The following is a 22,963-nucleotide window of genomic DNA, read 5'->3' on the forward strand; positions in this document are numbered from 1 at the left end:
TCTGTGTACTTTTCGTTATACTTTGTTGTGTTAAGTGGAGTATATTTTTAATCAAAAACCTGGCTTTATATTTTTAATCATAAACCTGGCTTTTGGAACATTTTTACACTTATCAACTCAGCAGTCAACAGCAGTGCACTTATGTTAAAGAAATAGGTTGGACAGCAGTGCTTGCAGCAGCCGATTCCAAGATTTGTTATAACCATCCAAAATTCACAGCGATGAAAGCCAATTTCACATGTACAGAGAATGTTTGCAGATGTGCTGAAATATGAATGCTCATATTCTGAGTATTCTGTCAACTCTGAGCTTTGAATCAGTCTTAGGACCACAACCAGCATTCACTGGTACAAAACAGGATCGGCTTTTAATTGTCTGCACCTTCATGGGGAATTCAGACCCTGAAATCAGCTCAGCAACAGCATCCCATTTACAGGGTGTGTGACAATCGTTACAAGACAAGCCTTTGAAGTATGCTATGAGATTGTTTTGACCACCTTATTATATAATGCATACCTAAATTGAATAATGTAGTGTAACTAAATCTAATAATTTATAGTAATTAGTAACTGTGTAAAAAGACACAAAGCAGCCAGAGACCTACTAAAGATCACAAGAAAAAGAAAGACAATAACCCAAGAAAGTGAAGCAGAGAGCGTGACAGCAAGTTCTCTCAGCAAGACAGTCAGTTATACAGTCTACTTTACCCTCCTGTGTCCTCTCTGACTGGCTTTCAGTACCATCGTGAAAGCGTGCAAACGTACCAGTTTTCCACTGCTTTAGATAGAGAAGCATGCAGAACAGCGCGAGTATTTAAATGCACATGTGGAGCTAGAAAATGTTCGCTTGGAAGCTGCTATGTATATTGTAACATCGCAGCGGATCACAAAAACTGGGATGCTGTATAACCTTTTGTTCCATACGCCTTTAATACCCCGAAACACGAGGTCACAGGTTATACACCTTTCTTTCTCCTCTATGCTCGTCATCCCCAAAGTTTCCTTGACACCATACTTCTTTTTTAAACGAACGAAAACGCCAGTGTCGCGCAGATTTTGTGTCACGCCGAAGAAGCTCGTCGACTTGCTTGGCTCCAAATTCTTTCCGCCCATGCTTGCGCGAAAGACCATTACGACGCAAAACACCCGCCTGTGATTTTCGCTATAGGTGACTTCGTCTAGCTGTGGACGCCCATTCAAAGGAAGGGACCTTGCCAGAAGTTTCTTTCCAAGTACTCAGGACCATTCGTCATTACTTAGTGCCTAAGTGACATCACTTACGTTGTTGCGAAAGTGACCGCTCAGAACCGGCGTTCGCGTAAGACGCAAATTGTGCACATTGCCCGATTGAAGCCCTACAACAACCGATCGCTTCTACTCGCTCGGTGAGCCTCGTTTTGCCCGGAGGAAAATGTAACACGGACTGAAAGAGCGAAAAAAAAAAAAAAGAAGAGAGAGGACGCTCTTGAGCAACGGTGATTCTGCTGTGACGGTTGAGTGCTGGCATTTTCAGTGTAAATAAACCCATCACATCCGTAACAATATGTATGTCTACGAGACGCTGCAGTCATGCCAGCTTCACCGTTTTCAGTTATTTTGCCCCTTCCTTCAGCTACCCTCAGTGGCAACACATCCTTCCAACCTGCAGCAATCATGGCATGGCAACGAGCATCCGCTGCCAATGTGGGAAGTTCTGGGTTTGATTTGAAGTACGGCAGTGCGCCCAGTGGTTTTTGTAAGAGAAAAAGCAGGTACACATGCCTGGCGCTGGATGTCTTGGGATAGGACTTCCTTTATTTTTGCAGTGCCTGGGCAGACGCTCTCCCCTCAATTCATTAACCGCATGCTTTACCTCCACACGACGTGGCCGCCTTCCTTGGTGGCCAAAGCGTCCATGCAGATCTGCTCTACTTATGCTGACATCACCTAGATAGTGCGTGTGGATGCTGGCTGATCCGCATTGTTGTTTTAGGAGGGACCTTTTCACGACCCTTTTAATTGCATTCATCTTTCTCACGGGGTTTCGCAGGTACATCTGGGATGAAAAGAAACACACACACAAAAAAAAAAAAAAAACGTCGCTGATCCCTCTTTCTAAGAATTGGTATAACACGAAAATGAAACGTCTCTTCACAGAGGTAGTTGAGCGTTTATTGTGCATCGTTTGGCCACAAGCGCGAAAGAATCAATGCTACAGCAACAAATTGCAAAATCGTACAAAGAAGTGGAAGCAGCGCGAAACTTGCAGCGCACAAAGCATCTCAAGCACAAAGCACGCACGAAAGGAGCATACACCGGACAAGCGCGGAATAACTGTAAACATGCACGAAACAAACCCGGAAGTATACACAGAGCAAGCGCAAGTAACTGCCACAATCTTGACTTCTTGGTGTGTAAGCAGCGTGCTCCTTTCGTAAACGCAGGCGCAAGCGAAGTGACCTTTGGGCCCTCTCGAATCACGTGTCTGATAAGGGCGTGGGCAGGAAAAACCATGCTCCCTGGAGGCAGCACTCAACCAAAGGTTTGAGGCGATGACCTTGGCGCGCCCAACACGAGCACATCGCACCATATTGCTACTGATGACAAACACGCGTTGGAGTTTACAGAGCTCTGAGCTCCGCCAAATAGTGTATGGTGTATATAAATGGCTTGCCATTAGCAGGCTTGACAACGTACACTTCGTGGACGTTGTCTAGCCTGGTTAGCACTGCGCATTGGGGATAGTGAGGGCGCTAATTTGACGCCTCGCAACAGAATCTTTCCTTCTCTTATTTTTCGTTGCAGTATATTACAGTGAAACCCTGATAACACCTACTTGCCGAAGAGTGCAACTTAACTATGCATTGCATCTCCTGACATGCACCATCACGGCCAACAAAGGAATTAATTCAGTGCCACAGGATATATTGCCTAAAGTGCCCACCGCAAAGCTTTTCTTTCTTTTTGCCAAAGTGCAAAGATTATGTCACTCTTGCACAACCGTTCGATAGCATGCGGTGTCCGGGATACCCAGTACATACATCAACAGAATGGGCATAATCGGCAGTTCATGATACATGGGTTCCACCGTCTGCTTTTAAGGTATAGCTGGCGCAGTTATTTTTTTAGTGCGGTACGGTAACAAAGCCAAATCTTTCACTGCATGGGTAGTTGCGTGCAGCGCTTCGCCTACATGGCGCACGACGTGACTGTCGATCCGCTTGCAGTAGAGTACCCCCACTCCGCTTAAGGCCATGCACAAAGCTTTCTGCAAGCCACACGCTCTTCGCAATTCTCCAGCAGTCCTGGCAGCGGACAGAACAACGTTTGGGCTATCGCTGAATGAGTGCGTGTAGAAGCGCTACGCTAGCTGTACAGTGCATGCATTAGCATAATGCAGCACGGTTTCTTAGTGCCCGTGACCCGCAATGCTAAACTCCGCGACAGCAAGCTGCTTTCATTTCTGTAAAGTGGAGCACGCTTGAACACGGTTCCTCACGACGAAGTGGCAGCGATCAGCAACTCAGTAAATTGAGGTAGTCGCCTTAAAAGCGTGCAGTAGGCTTAAAGTCGCGTTACACCCCACGTGCATGCCCAAGCAGATAGCCGGGGATTATTTCTGTGATGAGGCTTTTTGTCGGCGATAAGCCACACTGGCGCGTTTGTCGGTGATTGCCACCTTGCCTTCGTTTTTTCCCGATGATTACTTGCAATGTCATCGCCACAATCGCGCTGAACTGATAGGCTGATCTGTGCTTATCGACATGGCAGGAAAACGTTCGCGGCACATTGTTGCATCTGCGAGTTCATCAGTGAAGTAAAATTTTCCAATGCAAAATTTTATCGCAGTATGCAATTAGTGCACACTAACCAGTAGGCATAAGATGAACATTAACTACAGCTTTAGGTGGTTCGCGAATGCATTAGTCTCCATGAGACTCGGTCAGGAATTCATCACAACAATGTTTTAATCGCTAGTAGGCTTAAAGCGGGTACTTACTAACGAGGTTTGAATGTAGTATATAATTGACAGCATCATGTCCGTGATGTAAACACGTCAGCAGAGCCGTTGTGGACCCCAACATAAGTTCCATGCGTTTTTTTTTTTTTTTGCTCCGTTCATAACTATGGCACTGAAAAGATGCTAGATTGTCTCTGATTGTATCATAGATGGCTCTGCCTTTTTGTCAATCATCCAGGCTACAACCTAAAAATAAATGCAAATCAGCAAAGAAGGTAGATACATTATGTCCGCATTTTTTTCCATGCCCACTGTGCGAATTCCGCGGGCTGTGCTATGGGTTCGATAGCACTTGAGTTTTATAGTACTAATCACATTTATTTTCTATTTAAGGCCACTGCAACTTCATTTGCATCCTTCAGTATGTCATACTGTTGTGTACCACTCTGCAGATCAAACGGAAAAAAATCAGATTCTATTTTTTATTTCCAATTATCGACAACGGAAAAAGACAACTCACAGGGTCCCTTATAAATTCCCCTCTGATGACTTCAAATTAAATGATAAGAAATCAGATTCTATTCTTTATTTCCAATTATTGATAATGAAAAAAAGACAACTCATAGGGTCTCTTATGGATTCCCCTCAGATGACTGCAAAGGCAAAAGCCATTTGTCTTACCAGTCAAGTGATTGAACATCTTTTGCTCCCCTCCAACATATTTATGCACCTAGTGTGGTTTTTTTACTGCCTCAAGGATGGGAGACAAAGCTAACTATCTGCCCCTCAGCTGGTTAAGCACTGCTTCTGTGAAAGGCCCATTTTGCCCATAGGGCAATGTAATATAATGACGTCATGTATTGCAACGTTACGATCACGTCACAAAATTTTACCATCTGCGACATAATACGGAAATGCCCTCATGTAACAATGATTTCTCACATCAATCATGCGAAACCAAGCGTGCCATTTGCAAGTGTCACTAAACGTGACTTCGCTATGTCCAAATAGTCACTGAATGAGTCTATAAGTAGCAACACTACCTCGTGATGACTGTCATGTGTAAGGCTAACGTTATGTCCCTAAGCTGACGAATCAGAGCCCATAAACACCACATGAGTTATCAGCAAAATAAGCAACAGTTATCACGCACTGTATCGTAATAAATGTGTTCAAAAGGCTGAGCAGGTTGCCCCGCGAAACAAAAGCGTACAGGTCGATAGTCATTCGACTACCACTTTGCTCACTACCACGGAGGCTAAAAGGAAGAAAAAAATGTAGTTGATCACTCTCACAGAAATCGGTCTAACACACTAAAGTAAAACCTGTCTCCACAGAAGTAGTTCAATGTTTATTATACAATGATATAAAATGTCTGTTGGTATTTAGTGGCTACACCACCCTTAGATAAGTTGATGCACTCATGTTGACATCTAGTAGCGCATCTTGCCCTCTACGACACTCAACGACTCATGACCGGTAAACATTTTCCGAAGACATTGCACACACAGGAGCATTGTGCGAATTGCATTTGATTGTCAGGCGATCGCAAACTGTGCAAGCAAAACCAAACGACTTTTCAATCAATCCTTTTTGAACTGAGAGTATGCTGCATTAAAGAAGCATGATTTGCAGGCCGGCGACTATCTTGTGAATAAGTGCTTGGCATGCAGCGTCGTGTTGGTGAGCAGTGTCCTCCTGATAGGGCGCTTCAGCAAAGATATGATAATTTCGGTCTAGCATCGGTATCTATACGGCAGCCCATACAGTATCTGTATGGTCGCGATGCGCTCAACTTCACAAACACAGGACACAGAGTTCCCATATTGATTCATGAACGCCCGAAGGCCTCATGCTTCTCCCTGGCATGTCCATCACTGCACTGAACTCACTTGCGCGACATTTCCCATCGATGCCGTTGTATTTCAGTGGCGCTTAATGCAGCAGTTCTCGTAGTCAGTACCGTCGCACTCGTATCAGTAGATGGCAGAGATACACCATTGCTGCCTATGGAAGCTCCACTACACTATACACGTTAGCACAATGTGAAAGACAAAGTGTGTAACTGCGTTGTCAATAAGTCGAATAAGCACGTAGAGCACGTGGCAATTACAGACTGCGTTTGTGCCCTGTAAAAGCAGCCCTAGAAACCTTGTTGGAGCTGATTGTGGAGGCTGTGACAAAAGGGTGCACAAGTCATGTTTTATGGGTCATGCGAAAGCATAAATGACTTGAAGTGGCAATCCGAAACAGAAACTGATTAGCGGAGGGCAGGTGGCGTGGGGTGCGAAAGAAGAAGTAGGAATGAGCAAGGACACAACGTGTGGAAAAAAAAAAAAAAAAGACCTTGCGATGAAGAGCCGAGGAAGCCACGAGGGCTTCTGGAGCACGGTTGCAGATGACGAGAATCAGCCAGCATTCCTGATGCGGGCGTGGGACCATGTCGAGTCTGTCCAAGGTCCAGCCCCGATGGCTTACTTCGAGGTGCAAGGACGTGACTTGCGGTGCGGCTCCTGCCTGGGTCCAGTGGGCAGAAGCGGTTTGGTAGACGAGGCCGGCCTGGTGCTGCTTTCATAGACTGTTGACTGATCATGGTGCTCGAAAGTCGCGGCCCGCCGTGCTGGGTTGGCCACCAAAAGTTCAACAACGGTGCTGCACATGGTGGCAAATCCGCGTGGCGACCGTGCACCCTCCATGCCATTTCTATCCTGCTGCACAACGACTCACACACCACGACAAATGGACAGTGCTGCCGAACAATCAGGTGGCGTTTTTCTTATTTTCCTTTATCAGTCCAGAGCTCTACATGCTCTACAGCGTCATGCAGTAACGAAGCCGAACTTTGAACAGTTTAGAACTTACTGCTGCGCGTTCTTACCATTGCCCTGTACATATAATTTTTCAGTTTATCGCTTTCCTATCTCCTTTTCACTAGCGAGCTTTACAAAGTTCTCTTTTTTTCTATTTAACTCTAAAGCGCTCCTTCAAATCCTTTCTCATACGTCAGTCCCGACCCAAGTGACGAACGTCCCTAACCATCACAGGGGCAATGCTACATCCTTCAAACCCTTTCTTGTCCGTCAGTCGCAAGCAATGTGATGAACGTCCGTAGCCATCACAAAGGCAATGCTATTCAATGTGCTGCATTGAAGTCGATGGCAAGTCAAGTACAAGTCAAGCAGCATTTCTGAATACGGGGGTTAGGCTACAACAATCTGTTAGCAAATACAAAGATGGGCCTAAGCAACTGACCACACGCCGCATTTTTCACGCCTTCACATTAGCTTGAGTTTAAAGTTGGCATTAAATTTTTGGCTCCAGTTGAGAATCGGCTTAAGACTTTACACTTGAAGAGCAAAATTTTAACGCGATAGCGTTAAAGAGCTTGTGTCGCATAAATTCCGTCGTCGGCGTCGAGCCCGTTGGTTGTGAACAAAAAAGCAAGTTACAAAGATTGCTGTGGGAGGCGGCATGTACTTGTCCACGTGTGTGCGCGCGATCACACTGAAGAAACTAGGCATTTGAAGAAAAAAAAAGTGCTCAAGGTCACGAGGCACGGGTAACGTAGTTTCTTTGCCCCTGACAAACCTCCCTGCTCATCTTCCAGCGATTTCGTCGGGACGAGAGAAGAGATAATACAATTTCATCATGCGACAAGCCTTTGTAACTCCACTCGCACTGGACGGATTCTTAAAATTTTTGCGGCATTGAATTCGTGAGGCAATAAGCTCTTCTAGTGAATTCATTCAATGGTTACAGAAAAAAGTGTTTCAGGGCCCCTTTAACGCATTTTGTTTGAAAGGTGTCACGACGAAAACGAGCTCATTTGGCGATTTGTAGGCGCATTAGGGAGGCCTCAAACTACGTCGAAAAAGGCCGGGATAGTGTAGCCATTGCCGCTAAAAACGCACAGGAACTTTCAAACAGCTTTAAAAATGGACAACTATGTACATCTAGTGGAAAACATATCATGCTTTTCCAGAGGCGTTGATCAAGCAAGCAGCAAGTGCTAGATAATGTTATGCTGTCTGTGAGGCATTGTGAGACTTTTTATGGCCTACGAGATGGCGAGCGCGCAGCGTGTGTCTTGGAGGCCATGCGACTCTTGCTTTAGATCAAAAACCTGCATGTACCATTCGCGCGCGCGCTGGTACAATCTACTGCGTCCGTGCACGTATGTAATAAAACATATTAATAAGCATGCACTTAGCGGTTGAAAGGCGCACTAGGGACCGGTTTTCACTATCGCGTTCAACTCTTAAAGGCAAAGCATAAACGTCCCCCACTTTCTTTTGATTGTCTTTCGTACCACCACGATTTTTTTCTTTACGCTCTGAAATGGTGGAATGCCTGGCATAGCTCCTCGTTTTCTCATTGTTGCTTTTTTTTTAGTGGCAACATGTCATTCTCAAAAGCTTTACGAAGGGAACGAGTGATCAAGTGTATCCCTGCAAGCAGTCAAGTGTCATTTTGTGCTATTTAGAGCACGAACTCATGGCTTGCGTATAATGTTAAACACCACTAGATGGTAGCATGCATGAGGGAACTTCTGAGCACCCAAGCTTTTAGTATTACCTCTTGGCAAATGCTGCTTTCAAAATAGACTTTCATAAAGTAAAAAAAAAAACGACTCTCAGTCAAGCGACCATGATGGGGACAAAACAATCTTCTGCATATCACTGGCATGCGCTATCCGGTATTGGCCTAGCAGATGACGTGTGAGCACCTTGATCAAATAGCCGCAAACAATAAGTGCTTCACAATAATTGTTTACAAGCTTTACCTATACTTTAAACAGTGCGAATGGAGCCAGAAACTGAACAATTTAGCATCTTTGAATGCAACCACGACATTAGTTCATGGGAGAGAGCATGCAAAAACTGGTCAACTCCAGTGGCAGCTCCTGGCGGTCAAAAGCTGCACTAAAACTGATGACCTATTCCCTCTGCGTTCCGCTCCTTTGCCCAAGCACAGAAAGATACCAGATCAGGGACTGCTTGGGAACTCCTTCCTGAAGAATATGGCATTTTTCACTCTTTCACTCCCCATTTCCATCCCTTCCTCCCATTAGTTGACCTGCACCATGCTACCTCATGGTTTGCAGAGACATGCATCTTTACTATCCCCAAGCCATCACTAATGCACACTTCCAGCCCACCCACTCTCTCCCCACTAGAGCTCTCAAACTACGAAACAGCCAATATTGCACAAATAAACAGCCGACCTTTCGAGACTGCACTGAGCAGGAGTCTCTCGAACAAATATCAAAGCTCCGTTAATTTGTCTGAAAACCTTTTATTCCCGAATTGAGGGAAAGCCAGAACATAATTTGGGGGAAACAGTTGGGAGAACATGGGAGGAACAGGAACATAATGTGGTAGTGATATAGCACAAGAAATGCGAAGAATCATGAACATAGGCATCATACAGCAATTGTTTATTTGGTCACTGCGCAAGGATAACTTGCAACAAATGTGTGCTACATTCCTTCCATACCTTGGAAAGTTGCTCATCCAAAACTCACCATAACTACTCGCTTGCAGTCGTTTGTTTTGTACAAGGTAACCATGCTGGTTAGTGACCTGAACAGAACAGCTATAGCGTGAAAGCACCCTGAAGTTTGCGACAGATTACCAATGTTATTATGAAGCTCCATCAAAAACAACCCTCACCCCCGAGAACATGTCGGTGGGTCTAGATCTTTGCAGTGGTGCCAACATGTGTCGTGTGCTGGAGTCCAACCAGCCGCTCCAGACCGTTGAGAAAAATTGTAACGGCGTAGGCTTCATGTCAAGGTCAGAAGGCCTGTCCGCCCAATCATCATGGCCGCGAGAAAACTCTATAGGCACCTCACCTGGGACAGGAGTTCCTGCAACGCGATCACTGTTGAAATAGTCCCGCAGTTCGTACATCGACTCACAGTGCATGAGCCTGTTCAGCCACAGACTGTGGGGTGACACTTTTGGTACTTCGTGCTCTCGAACCCTCTTGCACATGGGTCCACCTGCACAGATGAATGGACCATAGTAAAAGGTGGGGGTACTCCAAGCGGCGGCTCCTCATCATAAATGTCCTGGTTGAAATAGATGGTACGACTTGGGAAGGGAAGGAACTCCTTCAGCAAACTGATGGAGTACTTTGTCAGTCATTGGTGTTGGGCATGCCTTGGAAACGCGGACGGAATTGGTAAAGTCCATAACTTGTGGTTCCCAGTTGAATTGTCGCACGAGCCGAAACAGAAAAGGCACACCGGTGACACTGGTAAGAACGGGGTTATTTACCGCCTTGGCGATGATGTCCTGAACAAGGCCACCCAGACGTGGGAGTCGTCCTGACCCGTCCCCTACAATCCCATTCTGACAAGCTCTGTCTGATCATTTTTTTTTTCTTCAAGTGCCCACAGCCACTTGTCTGCAGGGGGGCCTATCTGTGGCAAACTTTTCTTCTTCTTCTGGCACGACACACTTGGAACTTCGTCTACAAAAAAGCTGAAATGTCTGAGCTGCGTTTCTCAAACCGAAAGGCATTCGTAAATACTCATAGAGCCCAAATGGGGTAATTATTGAAGTTTTGGGAATGTCTGAAGGCTCAACGGGGATCTTGTGATCAGGTTTCACAAGATCAATCTTCAAGTATACAGTTGTGCCGGTTAAAAAGGCAGTACAGTCCTGAATATTGGGTAATGGGTATCGATCTGGAACGGTGACTGCATTGAGAGCCCGATAATTACCACGGGGCCGCCAGTCATTGTTCTTCTTGGGAACCATGTGTAGCGCCGACGACCACGAGCTTGATGACGGACGAATGATTTGCAACTGTAGCATATGCTCAAACTCGTTGCGAGCAATTCGAAGTTTATCAGGGCCAAGTCGGCGAGAGCGGCAGTGAACCGGTGGGCCTGTGGTAAGGATGCTGTGGGTCACAGTGTTCTTGGGCGTCTTATGCCTGGGAGACTGCGTTGTAGTCTCCGGAAACTCGTTGAGCAGAGCTGTATATGGTGACGTGGGCGGTTTCACGAAAGTGGGGTTTAGGGCCGTAGCGCATGACAGAAAACCATTGACTGATAAGCCGGTATAGCTATCCACCAGGCGACAGCGGTTCATATCCACGAGCAGATGAAAATGCCTTAAGAAATCGGCACCTAAGATTGCGTAGCGTACGTCTGCTATCCAAAATAACCACTGCAGTTTCCTCTTAAGACCGAGATCAAGGGTCAGAGACTTCTGTCCGTAAGTTGCGATGACCGAAGAATTGATCGCTTGTAAAGGAGTTGACTTCTCGCGAAGACGCCGGTCAGTTTAGGACGCTGGAATTATGCTGACTTCTGCTCCAGTGTCCACCAGCAAGCGCAGATCTGTGGTTCTGTCGGTGATGTGGAAGAGGCGGCTTGATGCTTGGCCTTGATCGCCCGCCGCTGTTATTGACGATCGGCCGGAGCGTTTCCCATGCGCCATGAGCAGGGTGGCACACATCTGCGAGCCGCGGCACGAAAACGCCGGTGATAATAGCATGTGTTCTGAGGTGAAAAGCAGTGCTCGGGCTGGTGGAGAGGCCGTTGCGGAGCAGCTGACGTGAGAAATGGTCAATGTGGATGAGGCTGGTCATTTAAGTTGCGAATGCTCAGCAATTGCAGACGCAAGTTGGCGACTTCAGCTGCGAGATCTTTTACCATTTCTCGAAGGGAATCTGCTTCTGAAATCGGAGAGGTGTGGGCAGCGTTTATGACTGCCAAAGCAGTGTCCATCATGTCATCGGCCATTTCTGCCAGCTCCGACAGCGGCTTATCCTGAGCTGGGACAACAGCCATTCGCATGGTAGGTGGAAGACGCTGTGGAAACAACTCACGTAGTATGAATGTTTCCGAGCCGTCCGGCTGGTCCCCAAGCAGGTGCTGCAGGTGACGTAGAAACTGTGTGGGATGCCGGTCCCCGAGTTCTTCGTTGCACAGAAGTTGCTGAATGCGCCGATGCTTAGGTGGAACGAGTCGGTGAAGAAGAGCCTGTTTGACTGTCGTATATGGAGTGTCACTAGGCGGGCCCACGAGGATGTCGCGTATTTCGGCCATTGCCTGTGGTGGCAACGCTTCAACGAGGAGCTCATGCTTGCGAACTTCTGACGTGATGCGATGAATCCAGAACTTGTTCTCGACTTGAATGAACCATAAGGAGGGATCGGCAAGCCACAGCTGTGGTAGCGTCATGGTAGTAGTACCTCCAACAACACCCGATGAGGGTACATGGCTGGGTGCAGTGGCAGCGGTACCAGAGCTGAGGCTGTCGAGATGCTCAAGCTGCTCCATGGAAGGTCGCGTTCGTAGTCCGGGTCACCAATAAATATAGCACTCTGAAACACGGTTCCGAAAACACAGCGCAGTTTATTAATGCATCTCCGCCATTGTTCCAACCCCTTCTTTCTTTTTCCCCAGCAGATTACCCACTACTAGCTTATGTCCCAAGTGTGTCGTGCCAGAAGAAGAAAAGTATGCCACAACTGCCTTGGCGATGATGTCCTGAACCAAGCCACCCAAACGTGGGAGTCGTCCTGACTCGTCCCCTACAATCCATCAAAGTGTATGGTTTCTCCATGCCATGGCCACTCGCCTGAGCTCCCAAGTTGCATACTGTCTGTGGCAACACCAATAGCAGAGCGCAAAATGTGCCAGCCAACAAATAGTCGCTCACTGGCGATGAACTGTATTGCAGAGATTAGCGGGTTGTCCACGTTGATGGTCGTTCCAGCAAATGGCTTGTCAAAGCGCCAGACTCCAGAGTTCACTGCACTAAGGGTGCGGATGTTCGACAGTATGATCAGCCCATCAGGGGGCAACGTGATGTCTGCCCACACAGCATCTTTGAGAATGTGACTCATTCGGTTGCCAGGAGCAGCCCAGCATCTGTACATCAGAGGAACATCATCTCCATCAATGTCGGCAGGGATGGTGGGAGGCAGGGGTTTCACAAAACCTTTCTCTGCTGGAACACTGAGAGATTGCACTTTGAGTTGCCATGATCTATGCGTGACTCATGGCAAACAAGGGGGCCTCAAGCACCCACCGTCCCACATTGTCGAAGAGACCGCTCGCTTGGATCTTGGCAAGCACAATCTTGATCATGTACTTCACTTTTTATTTCCTTGAGGGCCCCCTCAAGGGGGGTATCACATATAAGGGGTGGGGTTACAATTGGGCGATATATATGTGACGTATGAACTGATGGTTGGTAGAAGCTGAGGAGGAAGAAGTGCAGAACGGAATAAACATGGGGTATGAGCCAGGCCACGTCTGCCATTCCTCATAGCGTCACACAAGTCGGCAGAATGAAGACTTTGCAACCACTTCATCGCCCGGCCATCATCATCGAAGACCTCAGCGAGACGCAGTGACCGAACGCGGACCACAGAAGAACGCGGACCACCAAGACCACCAAGCATCATGACAGCAGCATCAGATGACCTTCCCATTCCTAAGTACACCGGAGCAGCGGACGATGGACCCGTGCAGGACTGGTTCTACCTGTACGAGCTCCACGCTACCGCTGCATCTTGGTCGGAACGGGAGATGGTTACGAACTTCAGTGACTACGTCACCGGTGAGGCATTTAAATTTTACCTAATTCACATATTCGAGAACGACGAGTCATGGCGAAAAATCAAAGAGGAGATGATTACCCGTTTTAATGACTATGACCAAGACCTAGTCATTGCCAACCAGCTAGAGAACACTGCACACTATCGTCAATTTCCTAAGCAGTCCTCAAGCATTCGAAAGTCCAGCGCGAATCGACAAGTGCCTCAAGACAAAGTGGCCCATGCGTTTACTTACAGAAGGCCATGCGTATATTCGGAAAAACCCAACCATCAAGCGCAGCTCCCTTGTGCACGAAAGTCGGCATTTCCAAAGTCGTGGCACCAACATACGACACGAGACGTCGCTCACCCTACTGATGCTTTTCAAGCTTCGTCTCGCATACATGGTCCACCATCTGGTTTTCTACGACGCAGCTCTGCTCCTAACGGTCACTATTTGTGTCATAAGGACGCCTTGTTCATGGTAGACCAGCTGACACATGGGGAAAATACCAAACAACACCAAGATGACTCAAAGAGTGAAAGTCAGTCTTCACGCATTGGAGCAGCTTACTCCCCATCTCGCAGACTTGGCCCGCCTCCTGGTTTTCCATCGCTTGGCTTTTTCGTGACTCCCAATGTTCATCTCACATCTAGCACGCTCACAATGGTCGGGATAGAGCTGCGGAGCTTGGACGATGCTACGCAAAGCCCTGGACTTACCATCCAGATTCATGCGCCAGAACAGCTCGCATCGTTAGTTGCACAGAAAGAGGGCCATTCACAACTCAAACCTTACCGAACTACCCCTGTTGCGGTGTTGCCGTCTAGTGCGCAGCCACTAGAAACTCCAAACACAGAAGGCTCAGACGCATCGAACGTCACATGCTATGAGGCGCAAGAACCACTCATAGTGAGCCGCGAAGAAGAAGCCCCTGATGAACTATCTGTCAACTCTGAATGTTTTTTGTCGCAAGAGTTCATTTCCACGGCACCGCAGACATGCCAAAATTTGCATTTTAAACCTGGTGATGCGACGTCACATGTGGTATTCTCATGCAGTGGTCACCAATCCAAGATTCGAACCAACTCAGAAGCAAATCATACATCAAACCTCGTACGCAGTTGTTTTTCAGAAGCGTCCGTAATCAACCACTTCACAGAAGCCTCTGAAGAGCAGGCTAGCAATGATGGCGCACCACCAACCATGCCAGATAATCAAGAAACCTGTTCACCATGCATCAGCTCTCTACAGGACGCGTCAAACCTCAAAGTAAATGAATGTCCCATTCCGGAAGGCTTGCCACTACAGCCATCTCCTGAGCAGCATCAGCAAAGCAAGCATAGCCAAGCGCGCAACCTCATGCGACAACAAAATAGACTGCAACTAAGGCATCGACGAACGCGAAATTCAACGGAAGCACACTCACCAATTGAAGAACAGCGGAAAATAAGATCTCTAACCCAAAAAGCATTCCAAGACGTCAAATTTTTTCGCACAGAGGAAAGTCACCAGAGACGCTCTCTGCGCCTGGAGTTACACAGACCGCAACACCACGGAAAACGCCAAGAAACATGCGGACGCACTTCTTGCATACCGCCAGCCCGCAGGCATCACGCCGTCACAATCCGTCAACAAGCACGCATTTTAGAAACAAAGCGTCTGTCGCAGCCACGTCTCAGAATCCAACGCATGAGACATCCGACCTTCCAACGCTACAAGGAATCCCAGCCTTGTTCCTTCCTCAATACTAACCAGGTTGTACCATCATCATTTTTAACGCTGAAGGCATGGTTATGCTCACCAGAACGCAACAGCCAACCTCGCCCACCTGAGGTCTCCTAGATATCACTGGACTGCCTTTCCTGTGAACATTTTGTGCAAGTGCATGGAACCGCCGTGTGGCATGGAACTACTGCATTTTCTGGCATTATTTTTTTTTATAAGACTCCATTTTTTCATGCTTTCTAGATTGTAGCTCGTGCATTCTTTCAGGGGGAGGGGGAATCGTGTGACGTATGAACTGATGATTGGTAGAAGCTGAGGAGGAAGAAGTGCAGAACTGAATAAACATGGGGTATGAGCCAGGCCACGTCTGCCATTCCTCATAGCGTCACATATATACATAATGATAATACACAATTTAAATAAAAAAATTATACGTAAACAATATACATACATTTGTAAATTATGCACATCAACCAGATATGTATATAGTTAGTAGCCACATATAAACATAAGAGTAAATTAGAGCTTAAGCTTCTCAGCAAATGATGATGGGCAGGTGATATCAGCGATAGGACGGGGCAGGCCGTTCCACTCAGTCAATGAACGGCAGAAAAAGGAGGCCAAGAAGATAGTAGTGCGGCTGCGTGGACGGCTTACTTGTAAGTGATGCCTAGTATGAAGGGAGAGGCGTAAGGGTGGGGCCAAGATGTACGGTGTCTGTTGAAACGAGCTGTAATAGAACTTGTGAAAAAGGATTAGTGAATCAATGCGGTGCCGGGATGACAATGAATCTAAGCCGGATCGTGCCTTCAGTAGCGATACGCTTGTGTGATATGAGTATGATGAATGAATGAATATTGCCACGCGATTTTGGACTGCTTCGAGTGCATTGATGAGATATGCTTGATGTGGGGACCATATCGGGGATGCGTACTCAAGTTTCAGACGTACAAGTGTTTTAAATGCTAGTAGTTTGACGTGAGGGGGTGCATGACGTAAATGGTGTTTTAAGTACCCCAAGGTTAGGTTAGCTGAGGTAGTAATGCGCGACACATGAACAGACCAATCTAAATCATATGAAAGAATGACACCAAGGTACTTAGATGAGTCTACTTTTTCCAAGGGAGTATTGCTGATGTTATAGGGCATATACAAGGGCTGATGGCGGCGGGTGAAACAAATTACTTTACATTTATTGGGGTTAAGGGTCATTATAGTTAGTCGTTACACCAGCGTTGTACTTTGTTAAGGTCGTCTTGCAGGGCACTGTGGTCAGAGTCGTTATTAATTGCACGATATATAGCACAGTCCTCGGCAAATAGACGAATATGAGAAGAGACATGGAAGGGAAGATCGTTAATGTAAATAAGGAAGAGTAGGGGACCCAGGACACTTCGTTGCGGGATGCCAGACGTAACGAGGAGAGGTGCGGATGTATGATTATTGACATGCACTGACTGATGACGGTTAGAGAGAAATTCAGCAATCCAGTTTAGAATGGTCGGGGGAAAGTTCAAACTGCATAGTTTTAGAAACAGCCGTTTATGAGGTAACTTGTCAAATGGTTTGGCATAATTGAGAAAAATAGTGTCAACCTGGGTGTTTCTGTCGAGGTTAATGTGCAAGTCATGGGTGAAGATGGCAAGTTGCATCTCACATGATAAGCCTTTGCGAAAGCCGTGTTGGGCAGGGTGAAAGAAGTTAGTGGTGTCTAGAAAGTGCATGATTCGGGTGTTGATTATATGTTCCATTGCAGGGTACACTTGCAAGAGAGATTGGACAGTAGTTAATAGGTGAATTTTTATTTCCTGATTTGTAAATTGGAATGACCTGCCTGCTCTTCCAATCGATGAGAATACTGGAGGATGATAAAGACTCGGCGGATATTAGTTTCAAGTAAGATGCACACACATGTTTTGTATTTTTTAACAGTTTAGAATTGAGAACGTCTACCCCGGGTGCTGATGATAACTTGTTTTTTGATTATTAGCATTATGCCATTTTCGATGAATTCGATGGGTGGCATGACAGAGTCTGAACGTGCTGGCGGTGAAGGACCAGGAGTGGCAGGTTCAGTAGTAAAGACATATGAAGGCGCGACGTTAAACGCATTGACACACTCTTGGTCAGTGATCAGTATGTCATTATGATCTGTGAGGATGACAGTTTCAGGTACCTTGGGTTGCAAGATTTGCCAGAATTTTGAGGGGTTGTTATCCAATACACTGGGTAAGGTATCATGAAAGAAGGAACATTTTTCGCGACTAACAGCTAAGAGGTAGTCTTTCTCTGCCTCATAATATTTGCTTCACGTCACAGGGGAATCGTGTTGCTTTGCGGAGCAAAATAGCCTTTTCTTCTTGTTTTTAAGGGTTTTTAACTTTTTTGTGAAGCATGGTTTATGATGATTGGCCCAGACAGTTATAACAGGAATATGTTTAGAAGCGAGTTCAGTAAGTTTGCTATGAAATATCGACCAATTATCTTGAAGTGTGTGGTTGTGGAATTCGGAACAGTAGATAGGGTAGAAGGAGATAAGTTCGTTGTTGATCGCATCCTAGTTACCTTTGTCATAGAAGCGTATTGTTTTATCCCATAATTCTCGTTTCGGAAAAGCAAAAGCAAAAGTGGCATGAATCACTTTATGGTTACGAATTTCTTTCAGCTGAGTCATTGAAGATAAACTGAAAGGATTGTTAGTTAAAATGAGATCTAGAATGATGGCTGAGTCCTGTGTGACGCGCGTGTTTTCCGACGCAAGCTGTGTAAAGTTATAATTGAAGCAAACATCAAGAAAACGGTTTTCGACTTGGCATAGTGACGACGGAGGATTGTCATTCCATTTAATATGAGGCAAATTAAAGTCTCTGAATAGCAAAACGTGCGTGTTTTCGTATCTTTTTGCTAGTGTGTCTAGCACACAGTTCAGTTTAACAGTAAATTCACTGTTTGCTTGAGGGGGACGGTAGCACACCAAGTAAGATAACTTGCGGAGTTGAACGAAAGAGCAGCCATAACGTTTCAAGGTCCCTTGGGTTAGCAACAACCGAACAGGGCAACGTATATTTAACAGCGATGAGTACTCCGTTACCGCGGCAATGCTGACGGTCGTTGCAGAAGACATTGAAGCCGGGTAGATCACCAAGGACCTCCGCATCGGAAATACCATCTGTTAGCCATGTTTCAGTGAGTATTAATAAGCTACACCCGAAAGAAAGAACAACGCTAGATATGATGTCACGTTTCGGTAAGAAACTTCGTATGTTAGTATAGATTGCTGAGAAAATAGTGGTAGGGCTAGGCGACGTTGTCGGACGTCGGGTTGTTTGACCAAGCCGTAAGGATTGCTATTTGGATTCTTTTACGCATTTTGTACTTTCATCGTAGATGCACTTTGTTGAACCTATGAACAATGTTTTGTAGCGCAATGAAAAAGGGGCCGATTTGCTCTTGGCAAATGCATTAAGATGTTTACGTGTGTTTTGCACAGGGCGAAAAAATCTTTGCCGATTCTATAGCTTGTGCATTTTAGTTTGCGGCCATTGGACAAGACTTTTTCTTTTATCTTTAACAACAAAAATTTCATTATTATGGGGCGGTTGCGACCATTGCAGTGGCGGCCGAGACAATGCGCGCACTCGATATGCTCCGGGTTCAAGGTTATGTCCGAGTGATCTGCGCAGAACCGAATGACTTTTTATTCTACAAGAGCAGCAGATTCAGATGGACCAGGGTCGGAGATCCCGAAGAAGATTAAGTTATTTCTACGGGCTCGGTTTTCAGCGTCGTTGATTCGTGATTACATATCAGAGATAGCTCGCATCGTCTCGGAAGCGTTTGCTTGAACTGATTCGACCTGTCGCTGCAGGGTTTCTATGTTTTGGCAGTGGTTCTCGACGGAGTTCATCCTTTTGGTAAGCTCAGATATTGTGCTGCTGGTTTCGACGACCAGCTCGCCTTTCAGACCTTTTATCTCGGTCATTAATTCAGATTGTCCAGCAGATAACTTCTGAAATTCGGTTAGTGTTAAGATCAAGACCAGGGTTTCTTTCAACGGGGCCAGGGTTATTTTCAACGTCACCCGAGAGCAGTAACAAGCGGCGCAAGACACGAACACACTCTACAACAATTGAAAGCAAACACTGAGGGCTCGGGAGCAGTACCAAAAGGTAGTCACTTGATTTTTTTGCAAAAAGGCTGTATGAATGACTAACCTGCATGTTGAAAAGAAGTGGCTTAGTCGACTTTTTTGTGGCACAGCCACCGAGCCCACAGGTGGGTGCCCGAGGATGTTGCTCTTTCAAAGCTGATCTGATGGTTGACGTTAGTGTTGTAGGCAGCTCCCATGACGCAGTGGTGCTCAGGCTCACGCCAGGTGTTGCCTATGAAAGCTGGGGTGTGGCTGGCATCGCTTGACGAAGAACAATTGGTGTATAGCCAGTGCGCTGATCCACGCAAGATGAAGGTAAGTGCGGGACGGTTGAAATGGTAGCGAGCAGGGCAGCACAGATGAAAGCAAAAGCAAACACCTGCATGTTGAAAAGAAGTGGCTTAGTCGACTGTTTCGTGGCACAGCCACCGAGCCCATATTATATCCTACACATTATATCCTAGTGCCCAGGATGCAGCAAAGGCAGACGCTGACACAAAGTGATTCTGACCTGGCTTGAAGTTGACAGGAATGCGGAAAAATGGAGGCCAGAATTCCACAGCAGTAGGGCCCATAGTTGGATGCAGTCGAATAGAAGGTTCGGACGAGTATGGTAGCTCGCCTGTTCGAGGACAACATTTATACTCAATTCTCCTGGCACAATGGTAGTGGCACCGTACCTTGTATACATCTGCTTGCGTGGAGTGGGATCATCATCCACCCCAGTTTCCAGCACGATGCTCATGTTGTCCCAGGGCAAGGAAAGCAGGCTCATCAGGTAGACTGCAGCCTCAGCAAAGCTGTTTGCCCTTTCAAAGCATGGCGGCATGACGAGGTAGGACTCACCCTTCAGAACAGACTGCACACTGGCAAAGAATCTTATCTGCCCACGCTGCCATCCACGGAAGAATGGGAAGGATGGCCGAATCAGGCCCCCACAGTCCTCGTCAGGCACACCAGAGCAGTTGAACAGGCGCGTAATAGGTGTATCTTTTTTGATGCACACATCAGGCTCGTGAACTTGCGATTGGCCAGTGAGGATGTTGTAGCAACACGCTCCACGTGATATGCCATATTCGGCTCATGCCAGCATGAGTCCTAGCTTGAAGGCACTTGCCTCGCATGTTGTCGGAGAGGGAGGAGGGTTGAAAGACAGCTTGTCAAAGACAGCTTGTCAAGGGCGCTTACCGTCCTCTCCATGTAGTAATGCCATTGTTCCTTGGCCTCCACATCAAAAGTAAGAGCAGTGCCTTCGTGGACAGTAAAACAAGCACTGTACACAAAGCACGGGGGGCCCCACTGCCGGATGCACAAGACTGCATGTGCGTCGTTACCCTCCTGTGGAAACCACTCACCAACAAGTGACACTCTGGAATCATTACCCAGCATCTGTGTGGGACTTGTTTTGGTATGCAAGGCTCGAAGTGCAGCTGCATCACATTCTGGTACGATCTCGCCACCAAAACGTACCACTGCTGTGTCTCATATAGCTTTCTGAGTTACCATGATGGGAATGCGACAGGCATAGGTCAGACCACTCTGAGGGCTACGTTCAGGCACTCCCTTGCCGATGACAATGGCTATGGTGCCCGGCCTGTGAAGCAATGAATAGTGACCTACATCAAACAAAGGAAAAGCCACACCTAGCCCCATTGCTTTGGATGAACTGAGCACTTCACCAGAGCACCCAACTGCAGCCACAACTACCTCGTGGTTGGGTGAAAGTGACGGCTGGTTTTGATGGTCTACTCCCCCTGCACCTTCCAGAGTTGGTTGGGCTTGTGCTAGGGCATACTGCTGTGCAGGACCTCTGGCAAAAGAGGAAGGGCTCCTCTTGGGCCGTGCGTTTGTTGGGGTGACCTGAACAAGTGGGAATAGACCATCTTGTGCTTTCGGAGAAGTAGTATAGGCTGGAGACAAGAGTTTTAGGCAAGGGACAGAGTCAGCGTGTTTACCACGGGTGTCCTCGGGCTTGATGTCGATGGCAGAGAGTAGTCGTTGCGAGCTGCGGACACTGGTGGGGTATAAAACTGTTGTCCAACTGCCTTGACCAAAACGTTTCATTTCCCCACATAGGCCATGGTCCCACTATTCATTCATAATGACGGCAGTATTTACATTCGGGCGTGCGTGAGGGTGCAAAATCTTTGCACTAACATCGTCCCTGGCACCGGAAAGCATGTCTGTGCCCTGCCCTTTTTTATCTCGAACCCAGTCAGGGAATGGAAGACCAGACATTTCTTGAAATGTTCTCGGGCTGCTCAGAGGCCCAGGGTTGTTCTCGACGTCCCCATCGACACACAAGTTACGAACACACCCTGCGGGCCCAGTAAGTTTCTTCAAGTCCGAGACTACGCATCTGAACCTGAAGATTCAGGCAAGGGCAATGCAGCCAAGACACATAGTTCAAGACACAGGAAGTTTCCATAGCCTGATTGCTGTGCTCCATGCCCCAAGTCAGTATGTGAAGCCATGAATGAAATTCTTTCATTAGGGTGAACACAATAGGTGAAAAGTTTTCACAAAAATTGGTCAGTACCATGTTATGACTTTCGACGTCTCAAAATAATAGACAGGATGCTGTGTGACACAAAGAGGCCTTGCCATCAGCCTTTCGAGCCTCTTTCATTTCAGCAGGTGCAATGGCAATGTTGCAGGTCAGGCACAGTCCTTCGTCCACTGTCTGTCTAGAACTGCACTCCGGGAACCCCCCCATGTGACGCACATGTACTGCACGGACACACGCACTACAACCCAGTTGTGCTTGAGCTGGTGATACGAGCCATGCTACATCTCTGCTCCGAGTTCCAATGAACAACAGCTGCTTTAATTGTCCAATGTGCCCTCCGCGAAGCAGATGATGTGCCCGGAGCCGGTATAATGCCAGAAGAGCTGCGCAGGATCAGAAAGGGTCGTCAGGTGCTTCGTTAGCCACATAAAGCTACATAGCCCCATACATGCTAAACAAACATGCTTTTTTTTTAAAGGGCTGTGGTGCCTCTGAATTATTCAACTGGCCTAACTGCCTCACATGATGAACTCTTGAACAATAAGCAGGGCACGTGCTTGCAGTGTGGTTGAATGAAGTGGGCGACTAAAGTAGGAGGTGTGGCAGAAGCAGTAGTGGGTATAGTAGTGAGTTTTGGAAGTAGTGAGTAGTGGGCCTGGTTGGAAGAGTAGCGGCCGTCAGTTGTGGTAGTAGTGAGTAGAGGGAGTGGTGAGGAAATGAGAACATATCCGTAGTGAGATTTGCCCACTCTCCGTGATAATCGCACTACAATTTATAATGGCCCTTGGACCTGAAAGCCTCCGCCAAAAACAGCTTCTTCGTAGAAACACTTATGAAAACACTTGGACGCACAGTCATGGCTTTCCTAATGAACAAAAAGTAAAGCTACAAATACCATTTACACTGTAAACTGGGCTCAGGAGCCCTATCCAGGGCCAAGTCCATGAAAGTACTATTCAGACTCTCAGTGGAATGTGGTTGCACCTGCCTCATGAAAACACCAATCAGACACTCAATCTAACTGAGTAAAGCTGCAATGAGGATAGGGAGGTTCCAAGGTGGCATCAGGTCA

General features: G+C 46.9%; 1 protein-coding gene and 1 long non-coding RNA gene across 3 annotated transcripts in view; one reads left to right on the top strand and one right to left on the bottom strand.

Moving 5' to 3' along the window:
- Positions 1–19,813, bottom strand: part of LOC119164584 (uncharacterized) — a 40,368-nt gene extending 20,555 nt beyond the window's left edge. For both annotated transcript variants that reach the window (XR_012885788.1, XM_075872508.1), the window contains exon 1: positions 19,447–19,813. Coding sequence is in view for 1 of the 2 variants with exons in the window: in XM_075872508.1 (XP_075728623.1) it covers positions 19,447–19,452 (6 nt within the window). In the remaining variant the exon portion in view is untranslated. The remainder of the gene's footprint in view (positions 1–19,446) is intronic.
- The window catches only part of LOC142769347 (uncharacterized), a 77,680-nt gene that overhangs the window by 24,807 nt on the left and 29,910 nt on the right, over positions 1–22,963 (top strand). The window lies entirely within an intron of this gene.

The sequence above is a fragment of the Rhipicephalus microplus genome, chromosome 8, assembly GCF_043290135.1.
Source record: "Rhipicephalus microplus isolate Deutch F79 chromosome 8, USDA_Rmic, whole genome shotgun sequence".
Taxonomy (NCBI): domain Eukaryota; kingdom Metazoa; phylum Arthropoda; class Arachnida; order Ixodida; family Ixodidae; genus Rhipicephalus; species Rhipicephalus microplus.